The sequence below is a fragment of the Canis lupus genome, chromosome 23 (genome assembly GCF_011100685.1).
Source record: "Canis lupus familiaris isolate Mischka breed German Shepherd chromosome 23, alternate assembly UU_Cfam_GSD_1.0, whole genome shotgun sequence".
Taxonomy (NCBI): domain Eukaryota; kingdom Metazoa; phylum Chordata; class Mammalia; order Carnivora; family Canidae; genus Canis; species Canis lupus.
The window spans coordinates 14,011,512-14,026,866 of record NC_049244.1 but is presented as its reverse complement, the minus strand read 5'-3'; the positions used below and the strand labels follow the sequence as shown (position 1 = coordinate 14,026,866).

The 15,355-nt window shown below is 37.4% G+C and overlaps 1 protein-coding gene across 4 annotated transcripts in view; it reads right to left on the bottom strand.

Moving 5' to 3' along the window:
• The window catches only part of GADL1 (glutamate decarboxylase like 1), a 163,353-nt gene that overhangs the window by 90,185 nt on the left and 57,813 nt on the right, over positions 1–15,355 (bottom strand). For all 4 annotated transcript variants that reach the window (XM_038570621.1, XM_038570622.1, XM_038570624.1 and 1 more), the window contains 2 exons: positions 14,133–14,197; positions 13,778–13,859 (listed from right to left, as the gene is read on the bottom strand). In XM_038570621.1, coding sequence (XP_038426549.1) covers positions 13,778–13,859; positions 14,133–14,197 — 147 coding nt within the window. The remainder of the gene's footprint in view (positions 1–13,777; positions 13,860–14,132; positions 14,198–15,355) is intronic.

The window sequence follows — 15,355 nt, the reverse complement described above, 5'->3', positions numbered from 1 at the left end:
CATGCAATCAGCATATAGGCATTCATCTCTGCTCTTGTATATGTTTGAAATTTACTGTAATAAAAATTTTAAAAAGAATCATTGTGTGAAACGGAGAGATATACCATGTTCCTAGATAGAAAGGCTAAAATTTTGCAAAGATGTTAAATCTCAAATTAACCCATTGGTTTAATATAATCCTAAATAAACTCTCAGGACAAAGTATGTATATATATATATATATATATATACATATATATACTCAGTGGCTCAGTGGTTCAGCATATGCCTTTGGCTCAGGGTGTGCTCCCGGGGTGCTGGGATTGAATCCCACACCGGGCTCCCTGTGGGGAGCCTGCTTCGCCCTCTGCCTATGTCTCTGCTTCTCTCTCTGTGTATCTCTCATTAATAATAAATAAAATCTTAAAAAAACATATATAGAACTTCATAAATGCACATTTCTGAGCTGGATGCAAAATGCCGAGTTAGCAGCTTCCATGATGATGGTAACCAACATTAAAGAAGCAAGTATTCTTAAGACTCTACAAGCCTGGGGATCCCGGGTGGCTCGGCAGCTTAGCGCTTGCCTTTGGCCTAGAGTGTGATTCTGGAAACCTGGGATTGAGTCCCACATCGGGCTTCCAGCATGAAGCCTGCTTCTCCTTCAGCCTGTGTCTCTGCCTGCCTCTCTCTCTCTCTCGAATGAATGAATGAATGAATGAATGAATAAATAAATAGTTTTTAAAAAGACTCTACAAGACTACCTGTTTCTTATATAAAGAAGAGGGTAGGAATAGACAAAGAAAGGAAGATGCTGATTATGGAAGCAAAATATATTAATCTACATCAGCATAGATATAGTAATACATAATATTCACCTATCAAAAGATTTTAAAGGATTTAACTTTGGCTAATGAGTTAAAGTAGTTTTTATGTTCCTCGTTATGTTTGACTGTGCTATCATGTTCATATATTTCTTTAAAAACAGACAGAAAATATGAATAACTGTTACTTTAAGTCACCTCTGCAGCACCTAATTGTTCTGGACCAACCTTTCCAGCAGAGTTGTTCTCTTACCTGCTCTGCAGTCCCTAAACACCTGCTTTTTACTCCATCACATAACTCTATTACAAACATTACATATCATATTTTAGTTATTTGCTTGAAATCTGTTTCCCCTACTAGCCGTTGAGTTCACTGAGGGCAGGGATCATGTCTTACTCATTTAACACACAGGGGGCTATACATATTTGTAGGTTAAATGAAAGGAGGAGTAAACTAACAAATGCTTAACCCTGCTGGCAGCACTGAATAGCAGCTGATTATTAAAAAGCTAACGACTAGGGGCACCTGCATGGCTCAGTTGGATGCTAATCATCCAATTCTTGATTTTGGCTCAGGTCATGGTATTGGGGTTGTGGGATAGAATCTCATATGGGGCCCCATGCTCAGCACAGAGTCTATTTGTCCCTCTCCCTCAGCTCCTCCCCACCCCCACTTGCACACACTCTTTCTCTAAAAAATAAATAAATAAAATTTTTAATAAAAATAAAAAGCTAAAGCCTAGTACATATCGATTCTAGTAATAAAGGACTAGATAAATTGGAAATGCTCCTGCTGTAGAAAACAAAATATGCTTGAAACAGAACATAGAAACTGCATCTAATGAAAAGCATCACAGACCTACACAAGACAGGCATAAACTCCTGGGAGGTCCAAGGAGAGGAATTCAGCTCCAGAAGGTCAGCCAGAAATATCTCTACTCCAGGAACATTTTCAGCCTGAGAGAGGACAGCTAAGGCAAGAGCCAGAAGGGTGAGAAGTGAGGGAACAGAGACTGTGACAGCCACGTGTGGAGACCTGTTATATCACCATCCCGTGTCACCAGCAGGTTTCCAAGTACTTCAGGAAACAGTTCAAAGGTGTTCAGTGTCACTAAGGGCAGTGAAGGAATCCTTTCTCTTGTTCAGGATGCAAAAGTCTCCACCCTGAAATAAATGGTGGTACAGGGTATAATCTGGAGATCAGAAAAATGTCAAGCCTTCATCCTAGACTGCTAATTGTCCCAGATACCCAGGAAAATGAAAATAAAGTCCTCTCAAGGACGATAACTCTACTCTGTGTTTTAAATCATTCCTAAAGATAATTTCTCAAACAGAATATTCAGTAAACCATCAAAAATTATAAGATGACTCTCTAGACAATATGAGAGCCAGGAATCGCAGATGCAAGAATCAATAGGAATAACACTCAAGGGAATTTAGATATTAGAGTTAACAGAGGTAGATTGTAAATTTATGTTTACAATGTTCATGGAGATAAAGGATGATCTTACAAACATCAACAAGAACCTAGAGGCACTATATACATGAAAAAAAAGATTCAATTAAAATAATAGAACTAGAAAGACAATAACAAAGTAAAAACTCAAGGGATGGCTTCAATAGCAGATTAGATATAGCTGGAGGCAGAATTCATGAATTTCAAGATAGGTCATCAAAATTATTCATAACAAAACATGAAAAGACAAAATTAGGGAATATACAAAATGCAATAAGAAACAGAAGAAACAGGAGCTTCTGGTTGGCTCAGTTGGTAGAGCCTGTAACTCTTAATCTCAGAGTTGTGGTTTGAACCCCACATTGGGTGTGAGGTTACTTAAAATAAAATCTTTAAAAATTAAATGAAACAAAGAAACAATGAGAAGATCTAATATACATTTAATTGGAGTGTCAGAAAAAAAAGAGAGAAATGACTTAATAATAAGTGGATACTCTTTAAAGCTTAGGAAACAATCTACAGATTCAACAAGCCCAATAAAGTCAAAGCAAGATAAACCCAACAAAATACATATATGCAACACCATAGATAAGCAGCAGAAACTTAAAAAAAGCTTGAAATTCTTAAAGGAAGCCAAAATAAAAAGTAATTTTGTCATTAAAAAAATAATAGGGGCACCTGGCTGGCTCAGTCGGAAGAGCTTGTGACTCTTGATCCCAGGGGTCATGAGTTCAAGCCCCATGTGGGGTATAGAGATTACTTAATAAATAAACTGGAAAAAAAAATGACAGCTTTCTAACACACAAAAAGAAAAAGGAAAAAGTCATTGCAGTGTAAAATAAAATTACTGACAGAGTTCTATTTCCAGAAAAAAAAGGAATAAAGACATTTTCAAAGAAGCAAAGTCTGACAAAATATGCCACCTTTTGATCCACTAAGAAATTCCTAAATATAGTCTTCAAGAAAGAGGAAAATTAGACCAGATGGAACCTCAGAGACATAGCAAGCAATGAAGATATGTGCAGAAAAAGGTTTATAGCCAGTTTTTGTAAAAGCCCTACATGGGAATAACACAAATGTCCATCAACAGTAAAAGGAATAAACAAATTGTGCCATAATCAGATGGAATAGTATAAAACAGAGAAAAATAATCATATTGTGCCAAAACATAGATAAATCTTAGAGACATAAGGTAAATCTGAGCAACAACAGCAATAATATCAAACCAAAAAATAGATATATGCTGCAAAATTCCTTCAGAAGGGTAAAAGTAAACTATATTATTTGAGGATCCACACCGTGGAGCAAAACTAAAAAGAAAAGCAAGAAAGTCAATAAAAGGAAAGAGACCATAGAGGATTTCTGGGTTTCTGGTTAGGTTCTTTGTTTTAATCTGTTTGAGAACTACCTGATTATTCTCTTTATAACAATCAACCAGGCTGTTTATTTACATTTTATACATATTTTTATATTTATCTTATATTTCACAACAATTCATTGGAAAAAAGACCAACATCTTTCAGACTCCCAAAAGCCCTCAGAATGAACTACCAGAGAAGATACTGACTTCTTTTTGCAATTAACAAAACTCCCTAAGTTGTGATTTTCTATCAGTATCATAATGGCTTAAGGGCAGGTATATTTGCTGTGTGAATGTTCATGCACAAGTGCTTGCACACATGAGTTGTGCATACCTTGAATTTAAAGATATGGTGACTCTTTTACAGAGTTTCCATTTTTCTATAGAGCCTACGATTTATTTCTTTATTATATGCCATTAACAATTTTCCTATAACTTAGGGTTTAGGTACAATTATTGAGAGCCTATGTAAAATAAATCTATATTTACCACCTCTGAGTTTCTTCAAAATCAGAATAATTCTCTTCGTGTGTACTCATATTGATACTTTGAATTACCATGGAAGAAAAACCCAGAAAAAAATTAACTCCCTGAAAGCTTTTGTCCTTGAAACAACAAAGCTGGAAAGCCTAATTAGGAATGTCAGGTATGTTTTTAGATATCTTCCTTGGAAAACAATATATATGACAACTAGAATTGTACAAAGGAAAACAAATAGAACTATTTATTCCAAGAAGTCAAAAGGGCCTCCAGCATCATACCAGAGAGTAGAAATAGAAATCTTGTTACAATGAGTTCATGGTAAAATAAAGGGCAAAAAATGGCAGATGCTTGGAATCCTTTAAAAACTCGAAAACCAACTTTTATCCACCTGAGGCAGGTGTAGCATGTTAATTATGGCAAGAATTTTTCCATTAGCTTCATTCCAGGTTTCCTTTTATGCCCTTACCCTACATTTCTCGTTTTTCTTAGATTTAAGCTTATATAATTCTCCCATATTATGAGACCCTAATCAGTTTTGTTTTAAGGTAAGACAGGAAAGAAAGTTACAATCTGTAAATAGAACCCTCCTTCTGGGGTATTTTCAACTGCTAGGACACAAAAGTAGAATTTCATCTCCCCCCCCCTTTAAATCATTTATTAGCAAATCTGTCATCTTTTGTGATGATTGGCAGAGAAGCAAAGGTTGGGGTCCCCTACTGACATGGGATAGCTGCCATGAAGAATGAATTCTTTACCTGGAAGGATATCAGAGAGATTCCCACACTCTTAGGGTTCTCCAAAAATAGACAAGCAGAAGATATTAAATCCCAAAGTGGGCAACACCCCAACTCATCTAAGTCAAACTGACAAAATTAATGTAGCTTAATCAGTAGGACCAGGTGGTGGTCACGTAAAGGCTTGAGGGAACTCAAGGATGAAATTGGGAAGCTGTTGGCCAAGATACTGGATCCAACATTACAAACAGCCACGACCAGCAAACTGGCAGATTGTGAATGTCATTCTGTCCATTAGAAAGGGTCAAGAGAGGACCCAGGGAACCTTAGAAAAGCAAGTATCTCTTCCGCTTGTCCAGTTGCCAATAAAGAACAGCATCATTAGACACTAAAACGAAAATAAGTCCTAGGGGAAAGACAATATGGTTTCTGAAAAAGGAAAGCATGAGTCACTGATTTATTATTGGTCTCTGAGGCATGTAGATAAAAGGCCAAATGCTGGCACAGTTTAGAGAAGACTTTTTTTAAGAGCCAACATGAAATGGGATGTGAGGAGGTAATGGGTATGTCAAACCATATGGATAAGACAAACAATTTCTGCACTCTGTCAAAATTCCAACAAACTGGTAGGAAGGGACAGTTTTTTAGACCTGAAAGGGATAAGGTTGTGATGATAAAGGACATACTACTTCATAATGCAGGTAACAGATTTAAAATATATTACCATTTGATGGTATTGGAAAAAGACACAAATAAGTTCACTTTGGGAAACATTTCACTGAGCATTGAATGTCAGGTTTTGTACTAAGTAGGGGGACTACAGCAATGAATAAGACCCTTATGACCTCCAGTAGCTCAGCCTGCTAGATACATGATCCCAAGGACCATGGAATGGGTTCTGCATTGGGACTAGTGCCCATTTATGGCAAGTTGGTAATTATTGATTGAAATACGGTAGTATAATCAATTATGCAATAACCCATCCCTTGGATCCACAGTTCACAAAGGAATTAACATATTAGGCTACATAGAGCATAGATCTAAAACAAAATGCAAATCCTTTGTTAAAATTAATGTCAATTTCAGTACCAATACAGAAACCCTAAAACCCAATATTACTGTCTGTTTGGTGGAGAAAGACATAACGGATTTTGAATATGTGCAATTCTAACATTAATTATTATATCCCTTTACCTTATGGAGAAGGAAAGCAGACATGATAATGGTGTTTGTCATGACTGTTAACACCATGTGAGGTTTTAGTTTGTTTGGTTTTGATGTCATGCACACGTATATACGTGCATATGCACAAATTTCCAAAAGACTCCTGCAAAGAAAATCAACTTTTGTTTTTTACAATTTAAAAAACCCTAATAATTTAAAAAGGAAAGGGCTATTTACTAACCATGAATTTGATGAATTCTAACAGTTTCATGCAATCTCAACCTTGCTAAAAAGTCTAAAACTTTTCTCTGTTCACGCAAGAACATCCAGGACACAGAGAATAATTTTGGCAGCATCAAGCACAGGAGATTGATGTCTCTCTTCCAAGTGAAATGCTTCTTTTTTTCCTAATCAGTTTTAAACACCTACCTTCCTTTTTTTTTTCTGCCACATTACCTAGAAGGCTGTCATTCCACAGAAACTTATAATATGTGTGCATAGAGGAAGTGTGAGTGTTCTCTGGCATGAAGAAAAGAATTTCTTTGATGATAAGATTGTTCAGTATTTTCAAACCACCTGATGGCACTTCCATAGGAACTCCATGAAGAAAAACAAGAGCTAAAAAAGAAATTCTCACAAAAGCAGGTACAGTGTGTTCTACTTTCTCTGATAAATCTACTTTCCCTTCTTTTTCTTGCATAATTTTTTTTAAAAAATGGCATAACATAATTGTCATTTGCAGTATCAGTTACCACTCAGAATAAAAATATAAACGGGGCTGAAAGGTAATGTATTTCTCAGGTATAGAATCCCAGTGAAAACTCTCTGCCTTCTCCTGGGGGACCACATTGAGAGGATGATATTAGGCTCCTTTTTCTAGTTTTCTCTTTGCATCACAGGACCTGGACCATCATATACCTTCTGTGAGTGCATTGAATGAATTTCCTACCCTCTTCTTCCTACCACTCCTTCTCCTAAAGAATAACTGGGACTATATTCTGATCCTCCTCTAGAATGAAGAAAAGAACTGCAAGCTTATTGGCCTCACCCTGGAAACCTAGTCCAGAGTTGCATGTCAATACCTTTGTTAAAGAAGATCCCTCAGGGGGCACCTGGGTAGCTCAGGCTAAGAGTCTGCCTTCAGCTCAGGTCATGATCTCAGGATCCTGCGATCAAGCCCTACATAGGGCTCCCTGCTTGGCAGAGTGTCTACTTCTCCCTCTTCCTCTGTTCTGCCCCACTTGTACTCTCTCATTCTCTCAAATAAATAAATATTTTTTAATTAAAAAAATAAAAAGAGCTGTTAGAAGAGGCTATGTCAATAGATAGAAGGAAATGTTTATGTCTATGTCTGTAAGTGCAGGTATACAAATGTCTTGCCTACAGATTGACAAAGCAAAAAACTACTGTGATGTCAAATGTTAACACACACACATACACATACTCATACTCTGCTAGTGAGAAGGTAAATGGTATTTTAAGATTGATTGATTGATTTAAGAGAGAGGGAGAAGGTAAGCAGGGAGAGGGGCAGAGGGAGAGGGAGAGAAGAATCCCAAGCCGACTTCCCACTGAACACGGAGCCTGACATGGGGCTCAATCTCATGACCCTGAGATCCTGACCTGAGCAGAAATCAAGAGTCGGATGCTTAACCAACTGAGCAACCCATGCACCCCTATGTAAGAGGTATTTTAGAAGGAAAATTAGGAAACAAGTATAAAAAAGCATCATGAAAGATGATAATGGTTCTTCAATGCATAGGAATTTATAATAAGGAAAGAATATAGGATATCCATGAAGATTTAGCCTCAAAGATGATAGCCAAATCTCTAATGGCCAAATATTAAAACGACCTAATTGAGTGCTTGCTTCAGCAGTACATATCCTGAAACAACCTAATTGGTCAGTGATAACAAGATGGTCAAGTTAATCATAATATGTCAAAATGATAGATTACTATGCAACTCTTACAATGTATAGAATGCATGTTGGTTAAACAAAAGGTATTTGATTAAATGAAGATAGCGGGGCACCAGGGTGGCTCAGTGGTTGAGCGTCTGCCTTTGGCTCAGGTCATGATCCCGGGGTCCTGGGATTGAGTTCCACATTGGGCTCCCTGCAGGGAGCCTGCTTCTCCCTCTGCCTTTGTCTCTGCCTCTCTCTCTCTCTCGGCGTCTCTTATGAATAAATAAAATCTTAAAAAAAAAAATAAAAAAAACTAAAAATAAATGAAGATAGCATGAAAGCAAAATATGGTATAATATGGTATAATTTTTTTAGATTAGGTATGTGCAAATATGTATACATTTAATGTCTATATACAGAAGAAAATATATAAAAGGGCCTCTTCAAGTGTCTGTATTCTGTTGCTTTTTTCTTCATTTTTCTCCTTATCTGAATTTTCTGATTCATCTATGATACATTTGAATTACTTCTGAAATGAACATATAAAAATGGACATAATAAACAAAATCCACAGGATCAACATAATCTTTCTAAAAAAAAAACAACCAAAATTGTTCAAATTGTTCAGTGAAATTGTCCAGTGAAACTGGATGTCCCTGTGAGTTAATATCAGGTGATAATGGTCAGTAGAAATGGAAAGGAAAAATCTCTACTCAGAAAGTCATCTGATTAGCATGTTTCTCATTCTCATGTATCTGTTAGTTTTCTTTTCTTTTTATTTTTTTGTTAGTTTTCTTTTAACTAAAAAGTCCTTCTAATAAACACTAAAAGTCAAAAAGCCAATATTGAGATTTTTTTTCCCTCTCTATGCAACTGATTCTTAGAATATATTGCCTTTTCTTTTAGATCAAAGCATCAAAATTGTCTTTGATCTGAAACAGCCATGTAGTGCCAGCATTTACATCTAAAGTCAACCTATTTTTAATCACAGTTTATTTTTTATAATCTGAGTTTCCTTTTCCCTATGAAGCATAGACGGTTAGTGATAGTACAACTCTGAGAGCAGCAGCTCTGCTTTGTTTGGGAAGTAGTCTTCTTTGCTAATACAGGACATTAAAAATGCAAACACCACTGCTAGTCAATCAGGAAAACAGCATTGTGAATGTCAGGGCTGTGAGGGTACAAATTAGGGAATTAGTTTTTCCCTTAACAGAAGTATATCAACTAAGTAATTTGCTTTCTTTTAACTAGAGATATCCCCTTCCATTAACTGGAGAAGTAAGTCCAAATTAAAAACCACTATTCATCAATTATTGCTTGGAGGCATGCTCAAGCCTTGTGTTAGGACCCAGGCAATAAAACTCATCAATTGCAGTTTTCATCATTGTTATCTCAGAGCTCTCAAAAGGAATAAATTGGGGTAGGGGGAAAATTGGGAACTCCTAGTTATTGCTGACATGATGACAAATATTTCTGAGGTTTTTTCGTTTATTTAAAGCATTACATTTTTCAGTGAATTTTAATTTTGTCCCTGTTCACTGAATACTTGCTAAGCACTGCAAATACAGTGGCAAATATCATGCCATTATACCTATTCTTATACAGCTTATGTTCTAGAGGGAAGGAGATTTAATACACGAGAAATCATAATTACAGATGATGATGAGCACTTACTGGGATCTCTTCCTTAAGGAGATGACATTTAAGCTTCAACATAAAGGGTGACAGTCATACATACTCCTCATAATACTCATCCCTCAAGGAGTATTTCATTAGCGACACTGTTTCCTAATCCTCCTCCTCCCTCCCTGGCCATTCCAACCTCAACTTTCACAGATTCACAAGCTCCTCAGAACTAAGTTTATGCACTTTTCTCATCTCACTCCCAAGTTCCTCTTCTAGGACAATCCATTCCACTTCTAGGACCTCGAAAGACATCTACATTTCACCACCTCCCAACATAGTTTTCCAGCTCAGACCCCTTTTCCTAGCTCTGGGTCTACATGTCAACTGCCTATATGAAAACTTCACTTGAAGACTTCCTAGGAATCCCAAATTTAACGTAGCGGATGCTAAAATAAAGATATTTCACTCTCAAATATTCTCCTCCTCCAGCAGTCTTCATCTATCTACACACAAACATACATGCAGTTGCTGTATCACTAAGCAAGGAGTCAACTCTGACACTTGCTTCTTCCTCATCTCCCACATATAACTGGTAACTCAGCCCTGTCTAGTGAATAGTTAAGGTAGATCTTGAATTTCATCACATTTTCCCATCTCCCTTGCCATCAACTCTTGCTTGGAGACTATAAGCTTCTTACTCTTGCATCCATTCCTGCCCTCCTCCAATTCTTTGTCTTAAATGAAAAGCTTTTCAGATTACTCCCTGGTTTTAAAATTTAAATTCTTTCTTTGTTCTGAAGATCAAGTCTAAATGGTTGAAATGGTTGAAGACTCTGCATGTTCCATCCACTGCCTCATCTCATGTCTGTCTTAGCACTATTCTCTATGCTTCAGTTACAGTGGACTTTTTTCAGTTTCTAAAATGAAAAGGACCTTCCTTAGGTGCCTGGGTAGCTCAGTCATTTAAGCATCTGACTTTGGCTCAGGTCGTGATCTCAGGGACTGGGATTGAGGCCTGAGTCGAGCCGTGTTGGGCTCTGTACTCAGTGGAGAGTCTGCTTGTCACTCTGCACCTCCTCCCCACTTGTGAACACGTGCTCTCTCTCAAATAAATCCGGTCTTCTAAAAAAATAAAGAATAAAAAATGAAATGAAATGAAATGAAATGAAAAGAACCTTCCTTTCTTAAAAATTGCACATGTGCTGTTTCTTCCATGAAACATCTCAGGACTCGCTGCTATGTATTCTCTGAGTATTATACTCTTCTCTGTATCTGATAGGAGTGCATTTGGCTCCAAGAGACAGATTACCCAATGGAAGCAGTTTCAGCAATAAGGACATTTAATGACCTCATATCACAAAATGTTTGTAAGTAACCACTTCTAGGATTTGTGCAACATTTCAAAATCATTACTCAAGACCAAGACTTTTCCCCGTTCTGCTCTGCCATTCTGTGCATGTTCACCTTTTGATTTAGGTCATTGTCGTATGGTGACTAGGTGGCTATCAGAGTTCCACACATCAGGCTCTGACACAACTGCATTCAAGGTAGAAATAAGGGAAAAGATGCTCTCCTTTCGTATGTATCATCCCTAATTGCAAGTAAAACCTTGCTCAAGACCCTCATCATACTTCCTTTATACTATACTGACCATGTCATGTGGTGGCTCTTAGTGCAAGGGAGCCTAGTTAGATGGGTATCAGGAGGGAGAAGGGAAGGAGGTTGTAATGGCTGGAGAATATATGATCAACAGCAACTGACACATTCCTCGGACCACTTATCAAATTAATAATTAAAGAATTAATAGGAACATTTTGTTCATCGTCTCCTCTGTAAGATGATGAGCTCTTTGACTACAGGGAATGCGTCTGCTTCATGAGCCCAGAATTAGCACAGCACCTGGCCTACACAGGAAGTCAGTTAGTGTTGGTTAGTGATGAATGAATAAGTATGAAAGAGAACAGGGGCAGAAAATAGGTACAAAAGAGAGAGAAAATTACCAACGCAAAACTGCTTAAGCTTATTGTCACATCTCATCTCTCATGGCTCAGCTCTCCATTCCGTTTAATTTTAAAACAATCTTTTATTTAAAAAAATGGCAACTTTTAAAAGTGTTCAAACCTTTGCATAATGCATACCATTTTCCTAACTTCTTAATTCCTGCCATATGAATCGACATGGGTATTATTTTTATTAAGATCTGGAGCTGAATTCTTTTAAAAAAATAAAATAAAATTGTCACCCCTGTAATAGAGTTAGATGATCCAGAAAATTTTGAATTGCCTCAAGTACATAAATGCAAATCAATTCTTGGCTGAATCACTCAAATATCATTCGACAAGAGAAACATATAAAAGCTAGAAAGTTATTTAAAAGAGTAGTCATAAAATTTTTGGTCTGGATTTTCCACTCCTAAGAGCATCATACCAATAGATAAGGATGTCATTCAGATTGGCTTACTGGGAAGAAGGCAGATGTAGAATGCCTGGCACATAAAGGATGCTTGACATATTTTTGTTCTTATATCTAGAGCAAGGGAAAACCTGGGTTTATTCCTAACTCTGTCTTGTCCTAAATATGTAACTACGGGTAAGCTGAGGATGTTCCTTGGTTCACAAATGATATAGTAATCTTAAACTACCTTTCCATTATAAAATGAAGTCACAACCTAAAAAGTTAAATGCAAAAAACAAGTGGTGTTGAATATAAGCCAACCTGATAAAATATTAAGGAATATATTTGTATTTCCAAAAGTGTCTCTACCTCTAAATGCAGAATCTGTTCATAATTTCTGATGGATACCAAAGGGGAGGAAGAAATTTTTCTTTGTCCTAGGTTCTTCTAGCTGGACAAAGAATTAAATTTACATGAAGACAGATTAACAGGAAAAAAGACACCAAAGTTTTATGATATGCACATAGAGGACAAATAATGAAATTGAGACCTAAACAAATGACCAAAGCTGTTTTTATACATTTTAGACAATGAGACAATACATTTGTGAGGAATGGATAGGATAAAGAAAACAGATGTGTGAGTTTTAATTAGTAAGGAATTCTAAGTGTACTTTGGGCTGAGGTAGTGGATTAATGAAAAAGTAACAGGTTTGTTTCTAGAGCTTTCTTGGCTTTAACGTTTCTGTCTCTGGTGGTAGGATGCCTTCTTACTTCTTAGTACAGGGAGGGTATTTTTCATGCAGGAGATTTGTGTCCTGCTTTCAGGAGGACAGAGCGGGCTTGAGTGTCCTTGCACTGGCTGATTCCCAAGTACCTTCAATTCAAAATAATCAGTATGCCACCGGGGTACATTTTGGGCGGTCTGCCCTTAGTCCTTATAGTATTCCATTTGGACATCTCAAAACACAAAGGGCTCTGACATACAAATGTCACAATTCATTTTTAAAGAGAGTTGTAACTATCTGCACATGCAAGACTAGGTTTTAATTTTAAATATGGTTTTCATTTGAAATAAAATTCCTTAAAAAGAGAAAATGACTTTAGCATTGGCAAAGGGAGTCCCCTAAGAAAAAAATGTAAACAGATGGCTGAGAAAGATCACCCACATGCTGCACACATATCTTGAGGAGGCATTTCTAAGAATGAAGTGGCACTTCCCAGCCTGGGCCACTTCCCACAAGAATCCTTATTTTACCCAGAAAAAACATAAGGTTTATACCTGTGGCCAGGAGGAAACTCAGCAACTCTTTACAATTGCCCCACCATGATCCAGACTAGTTTCCAACTCCCCGCAATGCTCCAAAAGAAGCTAATAAATCAGTGTTCAGTGATCAGTCCTGAACTAACATCTTCCTGTATAAATGTGCTGTTAAGCCCGAGCTAAGCATATTAGGCATTCAATTTAATGTATGACACACATCTGTTCCACTTTCTCAGCAAGCAGAAGTTTCATGCTAACTTAAATCCCAGACTTAATCAAGGAGAACAAAATCTTGGCAATGTTTAAAACTGAGGTTTAAAATATAATCCAAATGAGGGCAAGAGAGACCATTTTTCTGTAACTAATGAGATTATTGAATACCTAAATCTAATCTGAAAAATGACCTAAGCAGAAACACTAGATTTTTTTATCTGAGCCTATTTATTTTTCCTTTCTAGGCCACCAACATTTGCCGAAGACCTTCTTCTATATCTGTTCCGAAGCACCAAAATGTAAGCAAAAAATGAACCCTCTGCAAACACAGTGGTTTAACCCCCATCCAAGCCCAAAGGCCAGAAGAGAACTCACAGATTTGTCTTTTACAAGGAGAGCACAGCACTGAATCCCAGCCATCAGCATCTTGTGGGGGTTCCAGGCCACAGAGTCAGCTCTGTTATGTAAAACAAAAAGGGCATGTGAAGGAGGGAATTTAATTAGCTTCTACTGGCCAGAGGAATACTTTCCTTTAGGAGCATAAGCATTCAACACTCATAGCCAAGTCCTCAACAGGATTTCTTGTTTGAGTTGTTTGGGAAGCTTGGAGTTTTAAAGTAAAACAATTACTTCGTCTCTTTGTCCGTTTCACATGTCACTTAAGTGTGCAAAATCCAGAGAGACTCCCTTGCCTAAACAAGAGGTGCTGGGCCCCAGAAAATGAATTTACCTGTGGATGCCATGCAGAAGCTTGCGGTGTTTTCTGGACATCAAAGCTGAGCCACCCCAAGAAGCCTGTTGAGATATTTATATAATCACAACAATGTTATTTCAATATTATTTGTTGGCCAGTCCGTTGTCATAGAAAACTCTGAGCGACAACCTTGAGGTGCCTTACTTAATACTTTGCTTTAAACCGAGATTAAGCAATGTATATTCCAAAAGCTTTTGCTTACTGGCTCTCACTCCAGCGGAGAGCAGAGCCTCATCACAATAGATGGCCTCCCGCAGGATTTAAATTCACACATCATAAGAAATTAGTATATTAACCTGTTGAGTTGTGTGTGGATAAAAAGTGATCCAGAAGACACAGTCCAACCCTTCTCTAATCTAGAATCTAAAATAGACAATATCTTTTGTTTTTATTTTTTTAGGCTCATTATTGAAGTATAGCTGTCATGCAATGTTAAATTAGTTTCAAGTGTACAACACAGTAATTTGACACTTCTATACAGTACTCCACACTCACCACGATAAGTGGAGTCCCCGTCTGTCACCATACATTGTTATTACAATATTATTGAGTATATTCCTTATGCCGTACTTTTGATCTGTGTGGTTTATTTATTTTATAACTGGAATTTTGTGCCTCTTGATCCCTTTCACCTATTTCAACCACCCTCTCCCCACCCACCTATATGGCAACCACCAGTTTGTTTTTTATATTTAAGAGTAAAATAGACCATATCCTTTGCAATGCTGGCATTGTCTCAGACACAACGGGCAAATGCTGGTAATGAAGCATGAGCTGAGGGCTGGCATTCCGAATAATAAATGTGGCTTATGCTTGACAGGGTGGTTAGACGGGTACACAGGAACTCATGGCCAACTAGGAAGGGCTAGGTGGATCCTACTAATTAGATCTTTTTGGCCAAATAGCTTTCAGAAATAAGTGCAAATAAAAAAATGCAAGAGTGGAAGAAAGGAAGCCTGGGACTTAGGAAAGATGTCCCCTGGAGACTTATGCACTATGAACAAAGGACAAGATGGCTGAGAATAGGAAATGGAAGGAAACCTCACAGTCAGGAAGTCTGGAGGGAAGGGAGGGAGAATTACCATGAGTAATAAGGAAGTCAGTCTGGTCCCTGCAACTGAGCAGACTTCTAAGTGTTAATCTGTAGGACGAGAAAGGGTCATGGCTGTGAGGGAATATGAGGGGACCAGCTTGGGCCA